This window comes from Rhinolophus sinicus, linkage group LG14, assembly GCF_036562045.2.
Source record: "Rhinolophus sinicus isolate RSC01 linkage group LG14, ASM3656204v1, whole genome shotgun sequence".
In the NCBI taxonomy this organism is placed as follows: domain Eukaryota; kingdom Metazoa; phylum Chordata; class Mammalia; order Chiroptera; family Rhinolophidae; genus Rhinolophus; species Rhinolophus sinicus.
The window spans coordinates 46,482,173-46,508,632 of NC_133763.1; the positions used below are offsets into that span (position 1 = coordinate 46,482,173).

The 26,460-nt window shown below is 44.8% G+C and overlaps 1 protein-coding gene across 9 annotated transcripts in view; it reads left to right on the forward strand.

Annotated features, from left to right (window-relative positions):
- The window catches only part of MAB21L3 (mab-21 like 3), a 47,956-nt gene that overhangs the window by 15,365 nt on the left and 6,131 nt on the right, over positions 1-26,460 (forward strand). For 2 of the 9 annotated variants that reach the window (XM_074318509.1, XM_074318514.1), the window contains 6 exons: positions 11,716-11,892; positions 12,425-12,666; positions 20,203-20,343; positions 22,749-23,040; positions 25,538-25,725; positions 26,216-26,410. In XM_074318509.1, coding sequence (XP_074174610.1) covers positions 12,619-12,666; positions 20,203-20,343; positions 22,749-23,040; positions 25,538-25,725; positions 26,216-26,410 — 864 coding nt within the window. In that variant the 5' untranslated portion in view covers positions 11,716-11,892; positions 12,425-12,618. Of the gene's footprint in view, positions 1-7,786; positions 7,953-9,886; positions 11,660-11,715; positions 11,893-11,993; positions 12,245-12,424; positions 12,667-20,202; positions 20,344-22,748; positions 23,041-25,537; positions 25,726-26,215; positions 26,411-26,460 lie in introns of those variants that run through there. The other 7 variants (XM_074318510.1, XM_074318513.1, XM_074318508.1 and 4 more) reach the window with 6 other exon arrangements.

Here is a 26,460-nt window from a genome sequence, read left to right on the forward strand (position 1 = left end):
ACCTTGATTCCTTTTATTGAAGGAGCACCAGCCCAAAAGGCCAAATTTTATTTTCTCAACATTGATTGTAGATTATAAACTGCCATAAACCTATGGTAAAAAGCCACACTTTTTCCTTGGCGCTTGGTTTCCTTAGTCATGTTTCAAGAACAAATATTGTGGCTTCTGAGTAGTGGAACAGAGAAGTGGGGTCTGAGTGTTCCTTTTGGTGATGATGCCTCCAGCATGTCCTTTGAGTGGTTTTTACCTTCCTGAGAGGAAGGGCAGTGTAGCCTTTGTGGGTTTTCCTGGTTTCCTCCAGTCCTGAGGAAAAGCTCAGAGGATTTTACTGTAGTAGATTCCTAACTTGGATGCCTAAATGAAGAACCAAAGTGTTATCTAGACTGACCACCAGGGGATTGACTCATTTGAAGAGTACTTGCTAGGCCACCTGAAGAAAGGTAATAAAGGGGAACAGGGCAGGGGTGGTTATAGTGAGCTTCCGATGGTCCTAGGATTGAAACTTCTAAGTACAGAGAAAAGATCAAGTGGTCTTTAATTTCTGGTGGAGGTGGGAAGAATAGCAGAAATGTGTCCCAGAAAAGCAAGCTACTCATCCTTGAGCAGACACCAGCTGTAAAGTTGTTGCCTGGGGTCATTGGTTGACAGCAGGGAGTGCAACCAAGGGGTGGGGGGTGGGGGTGTCACTGAGGTGCTTCTCTGTGTAGCCTGGGAAACCCAAGTGAATTCTTCAACGGAGGTGTATTAGTCTGCTATGGCTGCTGTAACAAAATATAATACCACAGATGAGGTGGCTTTAACAATGACATTTATTTTCTCCCAGTTCTGGAAGTTAGAAGTCCAAGATCAAGGTTTGGTTTCTCCTGAGGCCTCTTTCCTTGGCTTGCAGATGGCCCCCTTCTCACTGTGTCCTCACATGGCCTTTTTTCTCTGCACATGCATCCTTGGTATCTCTGCTTATAAGAACACCAGTCAGATTGGATTCGGACCCCAATCAAATGGCATCATTGTAACTTCATCACGTCTTTAAAGGTCCTGACTCCAAATATAGTCACAATTCTGAGCTACTAGGGGTTAGGAATTCAACATATGCATTTGGCGGGGGGAAGACATAATTCAGTTCGTAACAAGAGGTGACAATAAGCTGTACCATTGGGAGAGGAGGAGGGGGAAACCTACAAGAAAAGGACCTGTAATTGACTCATGACCACCTAAGTATAATCAAAAGAGCTGAAGTATAGTCAAACAACTGAAACCTTTGGGACAGTGAGGATGTTTATCCCAACTCATCTTTCCCCCAGAGCAGCAGGAGAAGGTGACAGCAGCAGTGGGAATGATAGAAGGAAAAATGCTAACACTCCTGGGGAAACCAAGGGTTATCACCATTATCAAATCAGCCAGAGACCTGTTGAGTACTCAGGAGAGTCCTGAGAGGTGGAAGACACAGTCCCAGACTGTGAGAGAGCCGAAAATCTCATTAAGGCATGAGGTAGGACCATGTGGAAAGTGATTACATACAGAGAAATGATCCAAGAAGTTGCCAAGGAGATTTGAGACCTCTGTGTCCAGCACGGGGCAAGGCCCTGGGAACTCATTGCGGAGCCAAACAGACCTGGTCCCTGACCTCTTGTGGCTTCCACTCTAGAGCCAGGTGGACAGACCTCGGTCTAATAGCCACACAAATCATTTTAAACTGTGAAAAGCAAAGGACAGTGGGACAGGACTGAGTGGGACAGAGAGAACAAATCCATTTCAAAGGAATTCTAAGGAACTGATGTCAGTTGAAGCCTCAAAGATAAGAGTGAGCCAAGTTAAACAAAAAAATTAAAAAAATAAATAAATATGAAAGGACTATTGTTCTAGTAGAGGGCATTGTGTGTGCTAATGCCATATGCAAAACATAGTTTTAAAAAAAAGATAATGCAAGTTTTTTCTGATTACATAAACGATGCATACTTATAGAAATTTTTCTTTACACAGGAAAATATTTAAAAATTACCTGAAATCTCACTTTCTTGTGAAAACTACTTTGAGACTATATGGTGACCAGCTGCTTAAAGCCATTTTTTTTCTTTTTTTTTTCAGTTTCCATTTTTCCCTCTGCCTCCTCCCTCTCTGACCCCCCGGTGAGCCATTGGTACCCCATTTCTTAACTAGTAACAACCATGTGTGTATATTTTCACACTTTTTAAATGTTATACATATTATACTTTACATGTTACTATATGTAGTATCTATTTTAAATATATACTATATGTTATATATATTATATATGGTATATGTTATATATATTGTATCTGTATATAGATACACACTCAATTGGATTTTTTTCTAAGTTATTGTTTTCAGAAATGGCATCATAAAATGTATTCTTCTTGGCATCTGTAGCAATTTGTTGTGGATATCCCTCCAAGTTAACTTCTAAATATCAAACTCAATGACTCGTGCCCTAGCTGACCCCCAGACACTGATTTAATTAGTTTGGGGTGGGGCCCAAGCATCTGTGTTTTTTGAAAGCTCCCCAGATGATTCTATGTATAGCCAAGGTTGAGAAGCAGTAAACCTTTTCACTACAAGAATATTATTGCCAACCAATGATTCAACGTCCTTTACAGCCTCTTTCTAAGACAGCATTTATAAGTACTATTAAATTAAAAGAAAAAAAGCTTCCTTGGGTAAGCTCTTATGCTTAAACATCATCAAATGGGAACAAAGGAAACCGGGGCCAATCTATGGAGAAGCCAATGCCTTGGGACCAGACTTTGGAAACAGAATATTCTAGCAGAGGCCTCACTGAGGCGCTAAATGGGCCAACTTGTTAGAAAGGCCCGTGCTTGTGGTAGACAATCCCCAGGATCCCTCAAGGATGCCGGAGTGAGGGGCAAGTGGGCTGAACTCTAGTGGGTTCTACTCACCAAGCCATGGAACTGTGTGTGGGCTGTGTCTCCCCGGAAGGTCTTTCTCACACAGGTGTGGTCACCGAGCATTGTCCTGATAGGACTGGATGTACTCAGAGGGGCTGCCCTTTCTGATAGGTACAGTGATGAGGAAGTAGCTGGTACCCGCTTTGAATCCCATGACAACAGTGAACCGGACACAATCTCTGCAAGGCTGACAGGATGGATAAACCCATCGGCGACTAGCTGCAAAGAAAATCACTTTAAAGAACAATTTCTATCATATCAGTGTATTGTTCAAAATCCTCCAAAGGCTCCCCATTGTCTACAAAAAAAAAAAATCAAAATACCTTAGCCTTGAATTCAGCGCCATGGGAAGTCTCTCCAAACTCACCTGGTACCCTTCAGGTGGACTGCTCTGACCCCAGTCCTGGACTGGGTCTCTGTGCCCACAGCCAGCTGACATCCCTGGCTTAGGAGGCCCCCTCCCACCTACCTCTCTTAGCACTCACTTCAGTGTGCACTCAGCTTTGTCTTGACACCAACCTTGACACCAGGCAGCCCTGCAGGGTGTCAGCAGGGGAACTTGGCTCAGGAGAACAGGACTGACGATCCCACTCTTCACACTTCGGGCTTGACTCTAATTTTACCTGAGGGAGGACCTTTGGAATCAATAGGATCTTTGCATTTTTCGGCACAAGACTTGTTCAGGAGGGCAGTGAGTTTGGTGGTGTCGTCTGAAGATTCTTTTAAAATTTCCCAATGCACTCAGCTATTTTTGTTAAATGCTTGCCCTTGAAATTGTGAAGCTACCTTGAAAAGATAGACGTACGCCACGGAACGATTTATGAATGTTCTCTTGCTGCCGCTGACCCACATATACTTTTGTTTCTTTTTCTATTTATAGCTTTCCTGCCTCAGCATGATATATCTTGATAAAGAAAACCAACACAGAAATACATGCTTGACAGTTGTGCTAATAATACTTTCCTGGTTTCAAACGATAAGATTGGGTCTCTTTTCTTATTGTGCAGAATAATGTTGGCAAAGCTAGTTAACCAGAGCCTAACCTATTGGGGTAGCATCAGAGCCTCACTGACCTGGGAGAAGGGAAACACCCAACTCTAGGATGCTCTAGACATGCTGTCCCACTTCAGGAGGGAGGCGGAAAAAAACTTGAGCAGCACTACTGAAGTTCAAGGTCAGAGGCAGGCTCACTGAAAGGCACAGATCTAATCACAGAACTACAGAATGCCTCTCCTCCCCCTGTACCTCACCACCAAATTACCAAAAGCCCATTTACAGCGGATCCTTTTACCCACTTATTATGTCCAACTCTCAAGAAAAAATTACCAGGTATATGACAGGCAAAAAAACACAGTTTGTGTCAGACATGGCAGGAATGTTGGAATTATCAGATAGGGTGTTTAAAACACCGATGACTAAAATGCTAAGGGTTCTAGTGGATAAAGTGGACGCATGCGAGAACAGATGGGCAATGTGAGCAGGGAGATGGAAATCCTAAGAAAGAACAAAAAGGAAATGCTAGAGATAAAACCCCACTGAAATAGAAATGGAGCATGCTTTTGATGGGCTTATTAGTAGACGGTACACAGCTGAGGAGAGACTCTGAGCTAGAGGCTATCTCAATAGCAACTTCCAAAATGGAAAAGCAAAGAGAACAAAGATTGTAAAAACAGTGAAATGGCTAAGGACGACTACAGAAAGTGTAAAGCACATAATGAAAATACCAGAAGGAGAAGAAACAGAGAAAAAAACACAAGAAATATTTGAAACAATAATAATGACTGAGTGTGGGGACAGAGTCCCAGAGAGCAGTTTCCAGGATCTCAGCCTCACGTGGGGAGGTGCTGGCTCCGGTAGTGAATGACCATCAACTGTGATTGGTTGGCCATCAGCCGTAACCGGTTAGCCAATTGGCTACTGATGTAACTGCGGGGCTGCAGTTGATTGGTTGGTTGGTTGGCAGGCAGAGAAGTGAATGGTGGACTGTGGATCATGTGGCTACTATGGTGTGTGTCTCCAACCCAGCTGCCAGAGAGAATATAGTGGTATGACTCCCCTACCTATGGCTCCATGGGTGTTCCTTTTTGGCCTCACCATGTCCTTCATTCTTAAGTGGGGATCGGGACCAGAGGCCCCGCAAGCCGCCCCGCCCAACACTGATAATTTACCCAAATACAGTAATTCTCCCTTATCTGCGGCTTCACTTTCAGCAGTTTCCATTACCTGCGGTCAATCTCGGTCTGACAATATTAAATGGAAACTTCCAGAAATAAATATAATTTTTAAATTGAGCACTGTTCTGAGTAGTGTGGTGAAATCTCACGCCATCCCACTCTGTCCTGCCTGGGACATGAATTGTCCTTTTGTCAGCACATCCGAGCTGTATATGTGACCCGCCTGTTAGTCACTTAATAGCCCTCTTGGTTATCAGGTCAACTGTCATGGTATGGACGTGATTGTGTTCAGGTAACCCCGATTTTACTTAAAAATGGCCCCATAGCACAAGAGTAGTGATGCTGGCAATTCAGATATGCCAAAGAGAAGCTGAAAAGTGCTTTCTTTAAATGAAAAGGTGAATTCTCAATAAGGAAAGGAAAATAAATTGTACGCCGAGATTGCTAAGATCTATGGTGAGAACAGATCTTCTATGTTAAATTGTAAAGAAGGAAAAATAAATCCATGCTAGTTTTGCGGTCGCACCTCAAACTGCAAAAGGTATGGCCACTCTGCTTAATAGGTTAAGAAAACGGTAACAAGTATGGTAGATATGAATCCAGCTATATCAGTAATGACTTTGAACATCCATGGTCTAAATTCACCAATTAAAAGACAGAGATTGTCAGAGTGGATCCAAAAAAGCAGGACCCAACTGTATGTTGTCTACCAGAAACCCACTTTAAATACAAAGATTAAAAGGAAATGGATAGAGAAAAATCTACGCTGCTAACACAAATCAAAAGAAAGCAGGAGTAACTATATTAATTTCAAACAGAGCAGACTTCAAAGCAAGGAAAATTATCAGGGATAACGAAGGACCCTCACTTCATACCCTCACCTCACCCCAAACTCCTGGCAACTACTGATCTTTTCTCCATCATCACAGCTTGGTTCTCTCACTCACCATAATGTCTGAAAGATTCATTCAAGTTGTGTGTAGCAATAGTTTCTTCCTTTTTGTTGTTGCATAGTGTTCTGTGGTGTGGATGTACCAGTTTGTTTATTCTGTTCACCTGTGGACGAGTGTTGGGCTGGTGTCCAGCTTTTGACTATCACAAATCAAACAGCTGTGAACAGTCATGTACAGGTTTTTGTGTAAACAAAGTTTTCATTTCTCTAGGCTATATACCTAGGAGTGGTATTGCTGGGGGTCAGATATATGCTTAGCTTTATAAGAAATTACCAAATCATTTTCCATAGTGGCTGGACCATTTTACATTCCCATTTGAAATGGATGAGAGTTCTAATTGCGCCATATGCTTGTTAGCATTTGGTATTGTCAGTATTTTTTTTTAGCCATTCATATAAGTATGTAAGTAATGGTATCTTATGATGTTTTTAATTTGCATTTCCCTAATGGCTGATGATATTAACTATCTTTTCATGGGCTTATTTGTCATACTTATATCCTCTATGGTGAAGTGTCTATTCAAGTCCTTTACCCCTTTTTTTCAATTGTGTTATTTGTTTTCTTGTTGTTGAGTTTGAGAGTTCTTTATATGTTCTGGATACAAGTTCTTTATTGAATGCATAGTTTTCAAATATATTCTCTTAGCCCATATCTTGTCTTTTTGTTCTCATGACAGTATCTTCAGAAGAACAAAAGGTTTAAATTTGACAAAGTCCAATTTATCGGGTTTTTGTCTTTTAGGCATCTTGTGTTTGGTGTCATTCAAAAACTCTTTACCTAACCCCAGGTCACAAGGATTTATCCTGTGTTTTTTTCTAAAAATTTTATAGTTTTATGTCTTTCATTTAGATCATGATCCATTTTGAGTTACTCTTTACATAAGGTGTGAACTTTCTGTCAAGGTCTAGCTCTTCTTTTTTATGGATGACCCAGTGTTCCAATAGTCATTAATTGAAAATAATGTCTTTCATCACTGAATTGTGTTTATACTTTGTCAAAGATCAAATAGCTGCATTTGTGTGAATCTATTTCTGGACTTTCTATGTTGTTTCATTGATCTCTGTGTCTGTGTCTTCTCTCTGGGTCTCCTTTAACTAAAAAAAGAAAGAAAGAAAAGAAAGAAAGAAAAAGAGAGAGAGAAGAAAGAAAGAAAGAAAGAAAGAAAGAAAGAAAGAAAGAAAGAAAGAAAGAAAGAAAGAAAGAAAGAAAGAAAGAAAGAAAGAAAGAAAAGAAAGAAAGAAAGAAAGACAAACAAACAAAAAACACAGACAAATTTGTCATATGTTGTGAGCAACAGAGGGTGGGGGGAAAAGCAGTCCCCTGTGTGCTCTCGAACCAGCAGCAATTAATTCCTCCCATTGCCTATTTCCTGACACCTCCTCACTCAGGTATCAAAGAACCCGAGGAGAACAGCTCAATAGAGTTATCTGTTAGTTTTATGGTATAACAAATTAATAAAACCAAATGTCTTCTTCCTTAAATGCTTTCCTCACTCTCAGTGTTTTCCTGAAAAACAAGCCGCATGACTCAGAGCAGAGGGAAGGGACTTGCATTCTGACTTAAGAAAAGGGGTCAGATGAAAATATAGCCCTGTTTACCCAGTAGGGACATAGGGAAAATGGAAGCACCTTTTACTATTTAATTAGAAAATAAAGTGTCACCCCAGCCATAGCAGGAGTTTTATTACATAGATAGCTGGTCTCTGTTAAAAATAAGTTTCTGGGTTGCCTTTCAGCATGGGCCATTTGAATGAGAATGATCCAGAATGGAACATAGATGGATGAACACACAGACAGATGGAAGCCGATCTCGATAGTCTCCTTTCCCCTAGCCCAGACTGGGATGATATACTACTAGAAACTGTTTTATAACTAAAACAGTTCAGCTTTGCTGCATAAAAGGTGGAGTTGACAGCACTAATTATTTCTCATTATTTCTTTTGATCAGAGGCTATACACGTGGTAGAGTCGTTGGTGTTAAGTAAACAATATGTTTTCTCCCTTTAGGCCGATGTTGGAGAACTACTCCTTTTTCTGGGTGTATTAGGATAATAATTGCAGCTACAACATAATGTACTTTTTATTGAAATGGCCAGATGGAGCCATGACTTTTGCAAAGACACATGGGTGTTTGGATACCAAGATCCGTATGGTGTCTTCCAATCACTGGGCAGTTTTTCAGCAGTCCTAGCAATTTTCGTCTGTGAATAGTGGCTCTTTCAGGTGCAAACACATCTTATCCTGTTGCTCTGCTCTTTGAGTCAAAGTCAGCTTTTCCAAGGGACATTTCCTCATTCCCTTTCCACTTTTGTTAACTATGCTCCCAAGTAGACCAGTGAGCATTTCCTCATTATTTACCTTTTACTTTTCTCACTTTATCTTATGTGTATAGGTAGGATGGGACTAGATTGTGGAATGAGAAAAGGGACCATCCACATTTGTTCATTCGTTCGTTCATTCATTCATTCTACAGATATTTACTGAACACCTACTCTGTGTCAAGTATTGTGATCGGTAAAGTAAACCTGTGCCTTCAAGGAGCATGTCCTTGATGTGTCCTTGATAAAGACAAGGAAACCAGCAAGTGACCTAGGAGCACCGCATAGAGACCCCTACGCAGACTTGAGAATCAGAGATGGTCCCTGGAGCAGGAGGCAGCTGAGATGAGTCTTGAAGGACAAATAGAAGTTGGCCCAGGGAATGCAATGGGAGGGAGAGGAGAGTGTCCAAGCAGAGAACATTGCCTATCCATCAAGGCTTTTTCAGGAAACTGCCACGATTTTAGTATTATGGGAACATGAAGTACAGGGTGGCTTTTGTGTTGTTCAGTAGTTGATAGTACAGTATTGTTTTAAACACACACACACACACACACACACACACACACACCCTAGAATGGCCTAGGTAGGGAACGTATTCTCAAATCCACCACAGCTCCCATGCCTTTCCATTCTTCTGCTCTAGCATATTTATCTTATTACCTGACTGGCCCATGCAGGCATTTGAATTTGGGATCCTTTATCTCGGAACCTAGACAAAAGATCAAATTCAAATGACCTCAGTTGCCATTACTGGAATAAGAGGAAAGGGGACTAGCTTTTTGAAGGAACTGTGAGGACCAACCCACTGGAAGATCTTACCCATGGGATAAAACCAGGAGAATTACATCCATTAAAAGAAGGGTCTTTTTCACGTGTGCTCCAATGTTCACTGCAGCTTTGTTTACGGTGGCCAAGACATGGAAACAACCAAAATGTCCTTCGATAGGTGAATGGATAAAGAAGTCGTGGTATATATACACAATGGAATACTATTCGGCGGTAAGAAAAGATGATATAGGAACATTTGTGACAACATGGATGGATCTTGAGAGTGTAATGCTGAGCTAAATAAGTCAGGCAGAAAAAGCAGAGAACCATGTGATTTCACTGATATGTGGTATATAAACCAAAAACAACAAAAGAACAAGACAAACAAATGAGAAACAGAAACTCATAGACACAGACAATAGTTTAGTGGTTACCAGAGGGTAAGGGGGGTGGGGGGTGGGAGATGAAGGTAAGAGGGATCAAATATATGGTGATGGAAGGAGAACTGACTCTGGGTGGTAAGCACACAATAGGATTTATAGATGATGTAATACAGAATTGTACACCTGAAACCTATGTAATTTTACTAACAATTGTCACCCCAATAAATTTTAAAAAAAGAAAAAAAAAAGAAGGAAATGGACTCTGAAGACAAATATTTATTGGGCTCCTATCCTGTGCCAGGTACTATGCTGAAGTTCTATATAAGGCCTTTCAACAAAAGATGATAGTAATTCAAAGAGATGACAGGTGCTGCGTGAAATGAAATTGGGAATACGTAAAGTGATTTTATGTATCTCAAAATATCTTATTCATTAGAATGTCGTTTTAATGTTTAATACAATCAAATATTCAGCCCGATTTGCTGAGGCTACACGAGGGGTAAAAGACAGACAGGGTCCCTTCCTTGCTCACTGCTGGGGGCTCCTCGCAGCGTGGACAATTATCTCTGTCTGGGCCCCTGTGCTGTCAGATTTGAGTCACCTGAGGATTAAAGGAAAACTTTGAAAGAATAACTTAAGAGTTTGTACCCTTGGTGAAGTTGAACAAATGTGTGTATTGAAGACTGATTTGGATCAAGCCCACCCTTCTCTTTCTTGGAATAAAAATCTCAGCCACGAGGAAAATCGGTGACAAAGACCTCTGCTAGTGGCATTATCTTCCCAGGATTTCTCATGATGGTTTCGGGTTTTGAATACCTTGTTACACTGCCTTTAAGAAATAGCTTCTTGGTCCTCACGACACTAGTTGAGCCATAGCTGGTTCACCTGTTCATACTTGCCTTTGTCAGTCATGAGACATGAAGATGCTTATTTCATGAGAGAGGAGAAGAATCTGAGTCAACGGTTGGATCCCTCTCCGTGGCTTAGCACAGTGCCAGAGGCAGATTGTTGCTCAATCAATATGTGTTGATTCAATATCCAATTATCCAGAGATCTGTATCTACAAAGGAAGTGTGGCTTTGCCAGTCTGTCAGAGGGCCGGTGTTTGTGACCGCTGTGTATTGTGGAACCTTTGCCTGTAAGGAAACCCACCAGGCCGTAAGGAACTGATTGTGTTTATGCAACACCCCTATCTCCTGAGTTTGACATCCAGGTAAAAATAGACGGTAGTAAGCCACCCCCAGCAGGCTTCTTTCTTCTCTTCCCAGGCTCCTCAGCTGGCCCTGTTTCTTGTTTCCCCTGCTCACATCTGGCAGGCGTCCCTGACCGTCCCTGCCCCGTGCAAGAGGAGAATTCGTTTCACCATTTTGATCAGCTGTTGAGGAAGGACAGACACGGGCACAAAATGCCAAAAGTTTGTGCTATGCGATGACAGGTATCTGGGATAACCGTAGACTGGAAGGAAAAGCCCTACCAGAGGAAAAGAACCCCCAGTTACTGATCGCAGTGAAGCAGAAGGAAGGACAAAAACAAAAGCACATGGGAGAAACGGGAGGACTTCGGTGAAATTGAAAAGGAGGTGGGGAGAGAACTCTGAATTGCAAGAAGCTCAGAGGGAGAGGCTCGTGTTTCGTCTGCTGAAAAACCGATTGTTTGGAAACACTGGCGGGTGGTAAGAGAAGCCGAGGGAAGAAGATTCAGAAGCATTCGGCAGCAATTTCCTATCCAAAGAAGAAGACTTAGAATGACAAACGGAAGAAAAGGGAAAATCGAGGCAGCATTGAGGAGGCGTGGCTTTCTCATATGTAAATCAGACTACAGATTCGCAGGAGGCATCGGTAGAGGTTGGACTGAACCCTGGGGTGGAAGGGGTGGGTGGAGCGCAGAGCAGCCGCGGGGGCTCCCCTGAGGCTTTCCCAGCAACTCAGCAGGGCAGACGAGGTGAGAGATGCAAATTCTGCGGCTGCAGAAAGCAGGGTCGCCCAGACACCCAACCCACTTGCTACGCTCTGGGAGGCAGCGCTCTGCGGTGGGTTTGGAACATTGCTCCGAAGTGAGCTGGGCTCCCAGAAACGCTGTAATTCCTTTAGATCATCCGATAACAGACTCTAATGTTTACCAGCTTCCGGGAGATCAGGTCAGCTCATTATGACTTTTTTTTTTTTTTTTTTTCTTCTCCTGTACTAAAACTAGCTCCAGCCAGCCAACCAGAGTGGGAATTTACTGCCTGAGCTGTTTCCCAACATGGTGTTGCTGGCAAAACCAGACGTGATTATTTCCTCGACTTTCAAGGGGCTTGTTTACACTGGCTTAATTTTTACTGCCAGCTTTCAAGTGGGAAGAGGGCGATTATATTTAAAAGGTCAGCAGGTGAGCAGAAGGATCCCCGCCCTTTCATTGCTGGATGTGCCTGTGTGTGTGCGTGGGGGGGGTGGGGTGTGTGTGAGGGGGGTGCATGGCGTGTGTGTACTTTTCCACATGCAAATTGTTGTGCCCTTATCTGGTTGACAGGACTTGAGCACTTGTTTGTAGGCATAATGATGGGTGCCAGTCTGCTCGTTTGGCAGTTTCCTGTTTTGTTTATTGTAAAGAAGTTAAATTAATCTGTGGGACTTTCTGGGTTGGAGGGCAAGGGATATTTACTGTCAACAGGAGAAGAACAAGGAGATGTAAGATACCAAGTTCAAGGGGGCATCTCGTTTCAGGGCAAGAGCATAAAAAGGTGGGCAGAAGCCAACTAACTACAGAAGCCAACGGTTAGGTGTTTGAATGGGAAATGCAACTTAGAAACTTGCTCTTCTGTCGAAGCACAGAGCTACATCCAGTAAAACTAAGTTAGACTCAAGTTCGATTTCATCAACTCTCCTTTTTAAATTATTGTTATTTTTTAATTCCCCCAAAGATGACAGATGGAGGCTCACAATTTGGAAATAAGAACTTAAGTGACAAATTGAGAAGGCGAGTCTCTGGTCCAGGGACACATTCCCAGAGAAACTTAGCACTCAGAGACTAACGTTGCTGTGAGAGCTACCACAAGTGTGTCCTTTGCTGAGAAAAACCAAGACTGCTGCCCCTCTCAGGATTGAACAAGAAGCCATGAAATCCCTGATTGCAGAAAACTTAGACGATTGCCTACTGGATAAGGTAAGGACAGACACTGATCTCTCCCATACACCCTTCCCCACCCCTCCTCACCCCTCCTCAGCCCTCCTCACCCCTCCTCAGCCCTCCTCACCCCTCCTCACCCCTCCTCTCCCCTCCTCAGCCCTCCTCACCCCTCCTCAGCCCTCCTCACCCCTCCTCTCCCCTCCTCAGCCCTCCTCACCCCTCCTCACCCTTCCTCACCCCTCCTCAGCCCTCCTCAGCCCTCCACCCCACCAACCTTGATTCAGAGTTCATTAACATAGTAATAAGTAAAGATGATTTCTTAGGTAAAACCATTGAGAGAGAGAAATAGGGAAAACCTATGATGATAAAAATTATAGCAAAGTAATTTCCCATTATTTCTTCTTTTGGAGGGCTATAGATGGAAGGAGTGTTGGCCAGCATTTTCCCACGGTCCTGTCAAAATTTTTTAGACTGGCATTCAAGTAAGACTTGGATGTTTCTGTTCTCTGCTGCCCTGCCTCTCCGATAGCGGAAATTCTAAACAGTGTTCCGCTAAATCCAGCCTGTGCATATGCTTTCGTTGGATTATAGAGCATTTAAAATTTTTTTCACATTTGTTACAAACATTTCAAAACAGTGAGGTTGTGTGTGTGTGTGTGTGCGTGTGTGTACAAATCCAGATTTTCATCTCTGGCGGGGGGGGGAATCAGGATACCTAGAAACCGCAGGTCCCAGTTTCTTGCCTGGCAGCCATGGGCTGGTGCTGCAAGTCTATCCAACAAGAAATGTGCTCACCAGTTGTCCAGGAGCTGCAGCACTCCAGAGTCTGACATCTGCCTCCCTCCCCTATGTGTCCCCTAATCCACTGCTGGAGATGGTTGTGTCTGTCACTCCTGCCCCACAACTGTGCTCTGAGAAGGTCTCAGGCCTGAGCTTCCCGCCTCCCCTCTACCAGGGAAGATAGCCTCTCTCCTCTCTGTTTTTCTGGCTCATAATCATCCTTCAAACTCAGCTCAGAGTCGACTTTCTCAACAAAAATTTTCCTGACACTGCGGCACAACACATCTGTACCTTCTTGTGGATTCCCATCGTAATTACTACTGGTAATATTTATTTGGCAATGAATTGTATATTGACCTCTGACACCTTTCCTGTTATTATCTTGGGTGGCAGCTTAAACATTAGATTGTTTATAAGTTTCTGGAGGGAAGAACAGAGTCTTGGATAGCTTTATTCCCCTTGATATTCACATAGTATCTTTGCACGTATGTGTCAGAAGTGTCTTCAGGATTCATTGAAGATAATGCGAGAACAGTGTAGAAAGGGCTGCAGGTTGAGGCCCACACAGTATCTCCTTTAACCTAATCAACAACTATGTGACACGTGTGTAGTGCCTCCATTTTTACAGAGGAGGAAACAGGCACTCATGCAGATGAAATAACTTGTCCAGAGTCACACAGTGAGATAGTAAAGGTGCTGAGGTTCCGGCTTACTCTTCTTTACCCTACTGCCATATTTCCTCCACGAAACCCCTCTATGTGTATCTCCATAAACACACGTCGAGCACCTGCTTTGTGCAAAACACTGTGCCCAAAACACAGGTCTGGCATGCGGCCTGCTAAGTGACAGAGAAATTCTGTGCTCTAGGTATCTTTAAGGGTGGCCCTGTCCCCCTGGCAGATTTTGCACATAACTCCAAAGGCACAAGGAGGAATTCCGTGAGTAGACAGGAAAATGCTTAATATCATACATGGCCGACCCCAAGGGCTGCAATAGGCTTTAAACGGGCTGCTGGAGGACAGAGGAGGGTTAGCTCTGATGGGACAGGTGTTTCACGGAAGGAGGAGTGGAGACCAAGCCTGTGAGCATGTGTAGGATTTCACTAAGGGGAGGAGTACAGGAGAGGCCGGGCAGGCTAAGAGCCCATTCAGGCAGTGGGCATGGGTTTCACTCCGGGTCACCTTGTCCTTGGGGAGGCAGAGCCTTGCAGTGGTTCTGAATATGGGCTTCAGAATGCACTGCCAGAGTGTGGATCCCTGTTCTGTGACTTACGGACGCTGGGACCTGGGAAACTTACACTTTCTGAACTTTAGTTTCCTCGTCTGTAAAATGGGAACAATCATAGCACCCAACTTCCAGGGTCATTGGGAGGCTCAAAGGAGCTAACCCTTTTAAAGTATTCTGTACACCGGAAGGACTCATCAGTCTTTGCAACTTAGTGCTGCGGTTGGTACAGCTTCTGCTACGTGTGGGAGCTGCACATATTTTGTAGGACCCAGGCATTTGGTTCATGGAAGAATTAGTCTGAGAGATGAGGATATGATGGTGGAAAACCTACAGTCTCACCTGTAGGTACCACTGAATTAATGACTTCATCCCTTTCTGCTATTAACACCTGGAAGATAGAGATGGTGTGTGTTTTTCTTTTGTGTGTTTTTTTTAACTGATTATTAGATTTAATGCAATTCCAGGACTAAAAGTCTGACTTCCTGTTGTCTGGAAGGAAGTTCTCAGCGTTTTTCCCCAGTGGCATTCATCACGATGACATCGCACAGGTCACATGACGAGGGGTATGGCATTCCTGGCATGCTACTTAGCTGTCCCTCCATGACTCTCTCCAGGAAGCATGTCGGAATGCAAGGGAGTCAGAATGATGTTATTATAGGGAACAACTTTGACTTCCCAATCATTTATATTTGAAACAGTAAGTTGACCACACACTTGAGCTATTAATAGTAGCAAATGATGTGTGGGGGAAGGAAAGTAGCTCAGGAAGGGGACATGTTCATGTGTATGGGCCTGTACACATGGCCTGGAGAGAGAGGGGGGCCACAGAAAATGGATGGCACCCTTACAGGTTTCCTCTGATGACTATTTCCGTATAAACTCTGCTTAAGTAACTGAATGTGCATGGTAACAAGTGTAGCAAACTTCTCCAGGGTCAGTGCAGTAAGAGTTGGATTAGGTACATCGAGCATCGTGTGCTTGGTTAATTGAATTCATTTCTGCTTTTGCTCCATCACATCCATAAACGCCGTCTTTAAGAAACAAAAAACACACACCTTTGTTCATGGACGTGATCAGCGAAGGAGGTGAGGGAGATTTAAATCGGCCCCAGAGGTCAAGTGTGGATTGAATATGCTTTGATTCCATCTTCTTAAGTTATCATATTTCCCCCGTAAATCAGCTTCAGCGCTTTGCCATGAAATACATGTGGTGACAAGGCTGCCACTTACAGCACCTTGCTTGCTTCCCGAGGTTTGAAGGCAAGAAAGGGGTTCTGGGGTCGGGCTGGTGATGGGTGTCTCCTTGTGCGGGAGCCTCCTTCTTGCGCTAAGATGACTACCTGGAAAGCTGCCTGAGGCCGCATTCCCTGCATCCCCTCTCCACGACGTGGAATCTTCTTCCTCTGCCTCCATAGGCTACACGTATGGCCAGGACAGTGCGGGGGAAACAGACTGGGGTTTCTAGCTTCTGATTACACCATGGGAGGGACGAGAGCTCTGTGGGACCGAGCCAGGGACACCTCCAGGGACAAACCCCTCTGGGGCTGCGCAATAGCACTGTGATCGATCGTGTATAGATAAGAACCAATTGCACGTAGTGTAGCCAGAGATGCAGGGAGGAAGGGCAGCCCATCACCCAACAGGAAAGATGCTGCCACTTGACTGCAGCGAGCCGGGCCCTGTAGGACAGTCCTGTCTAAGGCAGGGCTGTCCTCCACCATTCCTGCCTCTCTGTCAGGCCTGTTGTGTTACCCTTGAGTGTCTGGGATGCCAGAACAGTCCGCGATGCCCAATAAAGGGACATGTTGAACTTTCATGAGACTTGACTCCAAATTGAGGGCCTGGTGAGATTCAGGAGAGGATAAAGGTAGGTCTTCCTTCTGGAGCCCCCACTTGAGGGTGCGCCACAGTGTGACCGAAAAAGGAGTCGGGGAACCTGGGCGTTAAGTCCAGTCCTGCTGACTACCCATGTGACACTAGGAGACCCACTTTATATTCTGCCTTTCTGAAAAGTGACACCAGACAATGTGATTTCTGAGGTTCCTTCCAATTTCTAAGATCTTGAGTCTAAATTGCAACAGAAGCGATGGTTGAAGAAAATCGAAACCAGGATTTGTGGCTCTGGGCCCAGAAACGTATTCCCTTATTCTGACTTTCAACCTGCAGAAAGCAAAATGGGTCTTAAAGATGTATAACGGGTGAGAGCTTCTAGGCGTCGTCTAAGGAGTGTGTGAAGTTGTCCTGCCCAGTAAGAAAATCCCACCATCGAATGAGGGCGTAATTTGTGGAAGAGATTCACAGTGGAGAACTTGTTGCAATGGGCTGGTTATTGTGTGGTGAATAAATGCACACACTCTCTCTCACACACACACAAGCTTTTATCAGTTAAAAATTATCTTGTAGTGTCAACATGGTGATGAATCTTTCTTAGCTTATTAACTTGAGAAACAAAATGTAACACATAATACAGAGTCATGGCTGTGTTACTAATATTTGAGTGCTACAGACGCACAAAGTGGACCGGGAGATTTTGGGGGGTTCGCCTTAGTCCTCAAAACACTCTGAGGACTTAACTACATGCGAATACTATTTTCCAACCCTCTGACTGCCATGTTCGATCTAGTTAGCCCTCATTTCCTTGTCCCCACTATTCTAATCAGACTTAAACTGGCTCTGTCCATCCACTGCCCAGGTTGGAAAACATGGCCCACCACGGGGACCCTTCCTTGCTCTTTTACCCTCCTCCAGATCTTGCCCAGCGCACGCTAACCTTAACACCTCAGCTGTTACCTGTGGTGCTGGAGAATATCTTAGAACCGAACCCACCGATATCCCATAATGTCATGCACCCACCCACAGCTGCTTTGGCACTGCCTAGCAATCTTCCACACGTGCCCAGACAGACCCACGTTCTTAGAGAAGCTATTTCCTGGCTGTCACCCTGAAGTCCCCTACTTTCCACCTCTCCAGCTCACTCTCAGCACATTGCCTTGTCTCCTGCTCTGTAAAGAAAATAGACATCAGATAGGAAATCTCTCGGATTCCCACCATTCCGTCCTTTTCTTTCCTTCTGACAACCCAAGGTGAATTCCTCACCAGGCTTCCGGGTTTGCACAACTCTTCCTGGCTGGGAAATCCTTCCCCAGTGGTTTTGCTCTCTGTTGCCACTCAGCATTTAAACATGTTCAAACTTGTGTGTCATTTTGAAAAAAACACTTGTTGGTGTCATTTGTTTGTTCTTCCTTCCTTAGCCAGACTTCCTGGAGGAACGCTTACTGCGGTCTTCACTTGCTCCTCTCCCGTTGCCTCCTAACCCACTTCTATCTGGCTTCATGCCCAGCGCTTCTCTGAACACCTTGAGCCTGTCGTAGTTGCCAAACTCTATGGACATTTTTCAGGCCTTAGCGTACTCAGCCACGTACTGCTGACTTTGTTCTCAAAATTCTTCTTCCTTTATTTTCAAGACCTCTCACTATTCATTTTCCCACGTTACCATCCTCCTCCAAGGCAATTTCTGCTCCAGCAACACTGGAACAATTGTAGTGTTCCCCTGTGCTCCTCATGCCGTATTCTCTTTCTAGAACAGCCTTTGTAGCCTTCTCTTTCCAGCTAACTCCTACTCATCTTTGAAAATACAACTCCGACACTCCATGTCTCCAGGAAGGGCCCCCCCCAACCCTGAAATGACCTGAAGTTTCCCTTTTGTGTGTAACCAGAGCATCTGTGCAAACCTTCACCTAGGACTAGATTGCTGTGATTTTAGTTTCCAGTTTATTTGTCTCGCTTTGTCGTTTCATCTGTAAACCTCTTGACAACATGGGTGTACAGAACCTGTGGATATTCAACAAAAATTGGCCAAGTGGAGTGGAATCACAGCACATAGAAGCCCTATGCTGGAGAAGACCCTTCACCACAGGCTTCTAAAGCATTTTCCTTTATTTTGGGGCATGGCGAACGACCTGCCCCTCTGTGACCACCTTCTGTCTTGCACTTGCACACTCTGGAAGATGCAAAATCTTGATAGTTTGCAAACGCTCAAGAAAGTTACCTTTGGATGAACATACAAGGTTGGACAATTAAGTTCGCGAACTCGTCCTAGAAAAAGTGCTACATACCTCACTGCTGAATATCACTACGGTCACCTTCGAAGCACTCCCTTTGGGAAGCTATGCACCAACGCCAGTGCCTAGTCCACCCTTCAAAGCAATTTTGGGTCTTTTTTCTGGAATTGCCATCAGAACTGTCATTGTATTACCCTTGATGTCCTGAATGTCATTAAAATGTCTTCCTTTCAATAATTCCTTTATCTTTGGGTAAAGAAAGATGTCATCGGGGGCCAGATCAGGTGAATAGGGAGGGTGTTCCAATACAGTTATTTGTCTACTGGCTAAAAACTCCCTCACAGACAGTGCCATGTGAGCTGGTGCATTGTTGTGATGCAAGAGCCATGAATTGTTGGCGAAAAGTTCAGGTCGTCTAACTTTTTCACGCAGCCTTTTCAGCACGTCCAAATGGTAAACTTGGTTGGCTGTTTGTCCAGTTGGTACAAATTCATAATGAATAATCCCTCTGATATCAAAAAAGGTTAGCAACATCATCACTCAAATGTCTCGAACTTAATTGTCAACCTCGTCTATTTCCCTAAACCGGATTTATCTCTTAAGGTATATATTTTTTTAGCGTTCGGTTTTCTGTGGGTATTTTCCAGTTCTCAGAGACCTGCTGTGCAGAGTCAGAAGAAACGTAGGTGCATGCCCTTTCTTACAGATCTAGTAGCAAACAGAGGGGTGGGTACAGAGGAGAAGGGAAGCATCCTTTATGGAAAACATAGGCGGGAAATCGTCTGCTGCATGTTAACACACGTCACACTGGTTAATGTCACAAACCTGATCAGCAGGTCTTATCGTCCCATTTAATAGTCTCTCCACTGCGTGATGGTCTGGCCCCTCCTTGGCAAACTCATCTCCTGTCACCCTTCCTTTTCCTTTTCCAAGCTCCAGCCACAGTGGCCTCCGTGCTGGCCCTCGAGCCTTGGCAAGCATGTTCCTGCTTTAAGGGCCAACCTGTGATCAGGGGTCACTCAAATGTCACCTCCTTCAAGAAGCCTTCCCTGGACTCTGACCCAAAACAGCAACCTGTTTATTCTCGAATTTCTTATCCTACTTTATTTTTCTTCAGAGGAGTTATCATACCAGATATTACATTATACACGTGTGTGTACATATATATGTATATATCTCCTGTATTTTCAACCAGAGGGCAAATGTCTCTGTCTTGTTCGCTACTATCTTGCTCACTGCTGTGCCCATCACCTAGATGGGCACCTACCACGTGGTAGGTACGAGATAAACATTGAACGGGTTCTTCTCTTTTACAAGAGAACACAGAAGCACCGAGGAGAACCCTCAGACCTAACGTTTGCCCTGGGGTTCTTGGGAAGGCAGGGATTTGGGGGCTGCGCTTCTGTGGTCACCCACCACTGCTCCCTGTCCCATCACTTCCTTATGCCCGGTGCCTCAGGGCCTGCGCTGGAAATAACCGTCTTTGCCGCTCCCTTCCCACCCAGGTGGACTTGAGACGCCAGTGCATTTCCCAGGCTGTGGAGGAGGTGCAGAAAGTCATCTGCCGTCTGACCACGGAAATCAGCCACCACGATATCCGATTTCAAGCCATTCCTTACTCTTTCACGTACAATGGAAACATTAAGGTGAGTTGGTCTCGCTTGTCTCCAGGTGCCCACCCTGAGAGCCCAGGTCATGGGGTGGGCAGGACTCAGTATGTGACAGGCACTCACACCACTAAGAATACTTCCTGTTTCCAAAGCACATGCCAATATAACAATTAACGTTCAGTTGAGCACCCATTCATTTATCAAGCAGCTACTTAATAGATTGGGGACTAGGCAGAGGGCATTCAGGGCATTGTTGGGAAAATAGTTGAAAGGGATAGTCTATGGGTTGCAGGTGGGGGAAGGAAGAAAGTGGAAGAGGTGGCCCTTAGAAACTGCAGGAGCAGCCTTGTTCTCCCTGTCCCTGGTGAGGAATCCCTCAGCCACCAGAGCCAGTGTGTGACAACCAGCATTCAGGCAACCCTGTGGTGTGGACAAAGCTGCCCTCACAGACATGATCCCACTCCAACCTGCAAACGACCTGGTGGGATGGACATTGGGGTTCTCTCCCTTTTAGAGATGAGGGAAGGGAGGCGCTGAGTTATTCTGCATCTCTGTGCTCCTTTGTCTCGATTTTTCTTAGGACACCTAAGAACCCCTTTCACTTATATTGCACTTCTATGTATCCATGCCCTATTTCCTCACACCAGACTGTAAGTTCTTGATTGTAAGGATGGTGTTTCTTGGTTCCTCCATTTCTAGCAGCCAGCATGGTGCACGGCCTCCAGCAGACATTCACCTTCTGTTGAATGGATGAATGAATGAGCAAAAGAATTAGTGTGTGAACAAAAGAACAGGTACCACTCACCAGATTCTGGGCCCTGTGCATTTTGAAACAGTCAGATCTTAGGAAATTCATCCCAGGATGAATTTCTCCCATCTCTTTCCACCCTTTATTCATGTGCCCACCTCTACCGCCCAGGCCAACCTAAATTAAACAAAAATAGACCGGTGACTAGGAATAGAAACATAACATCACGTTTCCTAGGGCTCTATCTGAGGGAATTTCCTTCTGGGGTCAGACTTAGAATTCATAGTTTGAAATATATCATGTGTTTATATACATCCTGTCCTGCATATTAAGTTTGGAAAAGAGTTGCAGTGGGGCATCTGAAAATTGGTTTTACTTTGTCTTAGACCAACTTCAACAAGTATTTATTAAGCACTACTTATATGTGACTAGCAACATGGTAGTTGTACTCTTGGAGTCACATGTAAGTGGGTTCCAAGGATGTATAGATTTTGAACGCTGTGGTTTTGATTCCCCCACCCTTTTTTAATCCCACCACCTTTCTGTGGATACCAGAAGTCACGTGACCTCACCATCTAAAACATCAAACTATTATTCTCTGAAAATGAGGCAGAATCCGTGGTGGCTGTTTTTGGAGGTCATCTGTGAATTGGCCAGTGACTGGGCCCCTGGGCAAAGGTTGACCAACTTCCATTGTCAGAACTTTCTGTGACGAGGAAGTGGCCCTTCCAGTGTACAGCTGACTGATGGGAAAGGTGCAGGGTGGAGTGAGCTGTCATGATATAATCAAAGGTCAGGCCCCTTTGATGGGACTGTGTATGCTATTGACTAATTTGTTCTACCCCTTGGACTATTGGCCTGACCACTGTCACCCTGACCACTGCTTAACTGGTTCCTCTGGAAAGGGAGCAGGTAGACTCTGATTGTTCCCTTTTCTCATTAATCTTAGACTCATCTCAATAGCTCACATTGTCTCAACAAACAGGCATTCATTTTCTCTGTGATTTTCTAAAGATTAGTCATCAATACTGGCCAGTGGTCATCAGTACAAGGCAAAAAGATTGAGAGGCATTTGCAGAATTGTTTTACCTCTTCTCTCATCCCTTCCCTCCCTTTCTTCATACCAGACCTTTCACCTATCCCAGGTTATTCATTTTTGACTGAGAACCAGCCCAGGATAGAAAAGCAACCATTGAACAAGCAATCAAGTTCTGGGTCTGTCACATGCTGGGAAGATGGCAGAGCCCCCCTGAGCTTTAGGCTCCGGATCTGAGACATGTCAACAAAGCCCATCTTATTATGTGACCGTGAAGATCAAACGGGCTCATACAAGAACTGCAGTGCTTGCTTGTATGTGTGGAACTCAGTGGATACTAGTTCCTTTGCCTGCGTTTTCTTCTCCCCCTCAACGTTAGATGCCCGCTAGTGTTTCAGGTCTAGTTCACTCTTCTTCCTTACAGATTCCTGAAACCAAGACTCAGTGGGGTGATTGACAGCCCAAAGCGTTACAGTGTGTTCATGACAGAACAAAGACAGATGCTCAGGCAGATGCGGTTTCCTGCCCACCTCGTACGTTGCCGAGGATTGAGTCCTTAACTGAGCTGCCTGGCTCAACAGATTGGCTCTGCGAGGACTTCTGTTATTTCCCACATCTGTGAACTCACCCTCTTTCTCTCTCCTTTCCTGTCCCCAGGTTTTGGCCCCCAACCAGTTCCTTGTCACAGTCCCGGTGAGGGGCCTGGCTGGGTACAGGGAGACCAGGGAGCAGCGTTGGAGGTACTACACCCTGGAGGGCACCAGGCTGCCCTGCCCCTTGCGGGACCCGGAGGGCCTGCAGCAGTGGCTGCAGATACAGCAGTTTATGAAGAGCCTGTGGCAGTGGCACGAGGCAGATGTGAACATCGAGGGAGACATTGTACCCGCCAAGGTCCTCCAGGTGTTCCGGAAACTGGTAGAAAACGCAATTGAAACCTGTTGCCTGTCAGGTGAGCTGATGGAGAGAAGTACAAGGAACATTTCTGGCATTTCCCTCTTGCTCTAAAAATCCTCTGCTTGGGTGTGACCTGGAGCTCGTGCCCCTCCATTGAGAAAACAATCACGTGCTCTTTACATCTGTCCAGGCCCCGTCACATGACGTAGCTCTTTTTTCTGCTGTGACACATGGAAGAATGGAGTTCAGTCCCAGCTCCCTCCTGTGGGTTGGAGCAGATTACTGCCTTGGCACAGATATGGCCAGCTTTGGGTTACGCACCCTTTCCAGGATGTTAGTTTAAGAACTTGGGTACCTTTTTCAAAAAACAGACGACTCATAAACCTCAGACCTTTGTGGGTATCAGTGTGTGGAGAGAACACATCTGGAAACCATGGACTTAAACCAAACACAAAATCCAGACGCCATGAAGAACTGATTAAGTTTGATGACCCCCTAATCTGAAGCTACGGTGCAGTGTGGGACACGGGCACATGCGTGCACACGTACCTTTTGTTCACAGAGTAAAGAGGTGCATTCCAAACTGGGAAAAATGGCGAGTTTCCATAATTACACAAGAGTACTTATAAACCAGTAAGTAAATATACGAACAGACCAACAGAAGTAAATGACAAAGAAACATAACCCTTGAGAAAAGAATATAAATGGCTAGTAAAAATTTTTTTAAAATGTTCCATCTAACATGTATGTTGATAAATGTACATGAACACACCTAACAGGTTGACAGAGATGAAAAAATGTGATCTTTGCTCAGTAGATGGGTCTCTTCATACATTGTTCTTGGACGTGTAAATGGGTACCTACTTTTTAAAGGGCAATTTGTCCAGTTTTATTTTGTAACATGCTTACTTGGCAATTTAGCAATTCCAGTTCTAGAAATCTATTCCTACAGATACACAAAGAAATATTCACAAGGATATACACCGCCATAGGCTCTATAATAGCAAATAACTAGAAATAATATACATGGCTAACAAAAGAAAATTAACTCAATAAATTAAGCTACGTCTGCCTAGTGGACTAATATGCAGCCTTTAAAAACAAAGAGGTATGTGTGTACACACAAACACAGAGTTAGAAAAACTGCCCATGCTAGACAATTAAGTGAAAAACCTAACTGCCAAACAATACGTGATGCCATTCATACAGAAAGTAAAGGATTTTTATATACATTTTCCTGCCTAGACAGAAATTCAGAAAGGTGCCGTCCTGGAAATAGCTCATGTTTAATGGATTGTTACCATGTATAGGACGCTTTCGTGGATTACTTAGTACTCATAGCAACGTCACAGAGTAAGAATTATTTTTCTACCTGTTTTACAGATGAAGACAAACTGAGATTTAGAGAGATTAAGTAACATGCCAAAGGTCACACACCAAGTAAGCAGAGCGAGGCAGGGGGTTCCAGCATTTGCTCACCTCTCCCCTTTGTGACACTGTCAGCAGTGAAAGTGCATAGGAGAGGTTCAGACCGGCCAGGCTGATGAGAAAATCTCAGTAAATAATGCCGAAGTGCCAGACGTTGTCGTGTTCCTGCCTGGGCAGCTCTGATGAGATGCAGACAGTGAGCGCTTTATCATTACCCCAGCTCAGGAGAAGCCTGTTTTCTTGTTGAACAGCCTAACACAATTAATGACGGGGCTTCCATCTTCTCTGAGCAAGGAAATGCAAAATAATAAATCCTGATCCGAGAGGACTCATCCTTATCTGTCATGAAGGCGAACAAACAAAATTACTGTGTAGCTTGTGAGAGAAGCGGGAACAGACTAGAAACGGATTTTAGTACAGGAGCTGGAAAACTTGCTCTCCCTCTCTCTGCCTGGTTGGAAAATAAGGAACGTGAGGGCTTCTTTCTGCTCACTCAACTCTTTCAGCCAGTGGCAATGCCACCACACTGAATTATTTTGCGGTTACAAGGGCTCATGATGCTACATACATCTGAGCCAAGGCTGGCTTAATGGGTGGTGGGACCAAATACCATCGGAGGAGAGCCTGTGACTCAGATAAAAGATGGGTTAAACCGAACGCCACCAAAGGCAGATGAATAGGTAAGGGGATCAAGGTCATCCTAAACAAAGTCCGGACATCTGGGTGGAATGAGGGCGATACAGAAGAATGGTTGGATTTCATTTTATAGGAGCAAATACTATACCTTTCCTTTGTATTCAGTATCTCTTTCCTCCAGGTGAGACTTCTGAAAAGAATCTATTCATTTAGAAGAAATGGTAGTGGAAAAGTTTTGGGGCAGGGAGGAGAAGGAAAAAAGAAAACCGCACCAACCACGAGATTTTTCTAGCAATGCTCCTATCAATATTTACTTGGCTAATTGTCTAGTTTTGACATAAACATCCTGGTTGGCAAGCTACCAATACTGTGAAAGTTGGGCCGCCCATTGCAAGGAGCTGGGCAGAGCCGCTGCTCACAGATCCCTTCTCTGAGTGCTTGTACGGAGCCGGGCTTTCTCGCCTCATTGCCTGTTCATTTCCCACCAGGAAAGGTCAGCATGCTAACAAACAGCATTGCGGTTTGGCTTGCCGTGGAAACATCCCAAGGTCAGGTGGAACTAGAGCTGGCCCCCGCGGTGGAGATCCCCAACGCCTGGTCCAAGAAAGCTCGGTGGCCTCGGTGGCCTTGGTGTCTGACGCGCTGGCCTTCCCGAGAGAGAGTGGGGTGCATCAAGGTACTGGTGGACAGGGCCCCAGCTCACCAGAGCTCAGACGCTCACAGCTTAACCAACCGCAGCATTACTGACTGCCAACCAGTGTCAAAAGGAAAATTGAGGTTTCACTGGATCGGCAGTGCTCAAAGTGTGGGCCCCAAGACCCGCAGCGGCACGTAAGAACCTGTTAGAAATGCAGATTCCTAGGCCCCGCTCTGGACCTACCGAATAAGGCTGGGTGGGTGGGGCCCAGCGATCTGTGCTTTAACAAGCCCTCCAGATGATGGTGGTGTAGGCTCAAGTTAGAGAACCACTGCCCGAGGGTAAGTGGGCACAGCCTCTCCAATTAACTGCAAGGGGTTTTGCCTTGAGGCTCCCTCTGGGTCCCCATGTAGGATGTACTGCCTGCCCTGGGGCTGGTCCCCCAGACTAGTGGACTGCTTTGGAGATGGTTTTCTATGCGGGCAAGCATCATCCTTCTCATTTTCCCGCAATGTTTCTCTTCTTCCAGTCATTTGGATTTACCTTGTTGGCCCGGTCAACTTATCACTGGCAGCTGAGCTTCGTGCAGGCCGAGCAAATGCTGCTGGAGCAGCTGGACGAGGATGGGGGCTGCCGAAGGAAGTGTTTTCAGGCCATGAGGCAGATGAAGGAGGATGTCTGGTGTCCAGGAGAGAGGCCTGTTATCACATCCCACCATCTGCAGGTGAGTGTGCGGCCATAGAGGGCCCAGGGCAGCTGTGGTTGGGTAGGTCC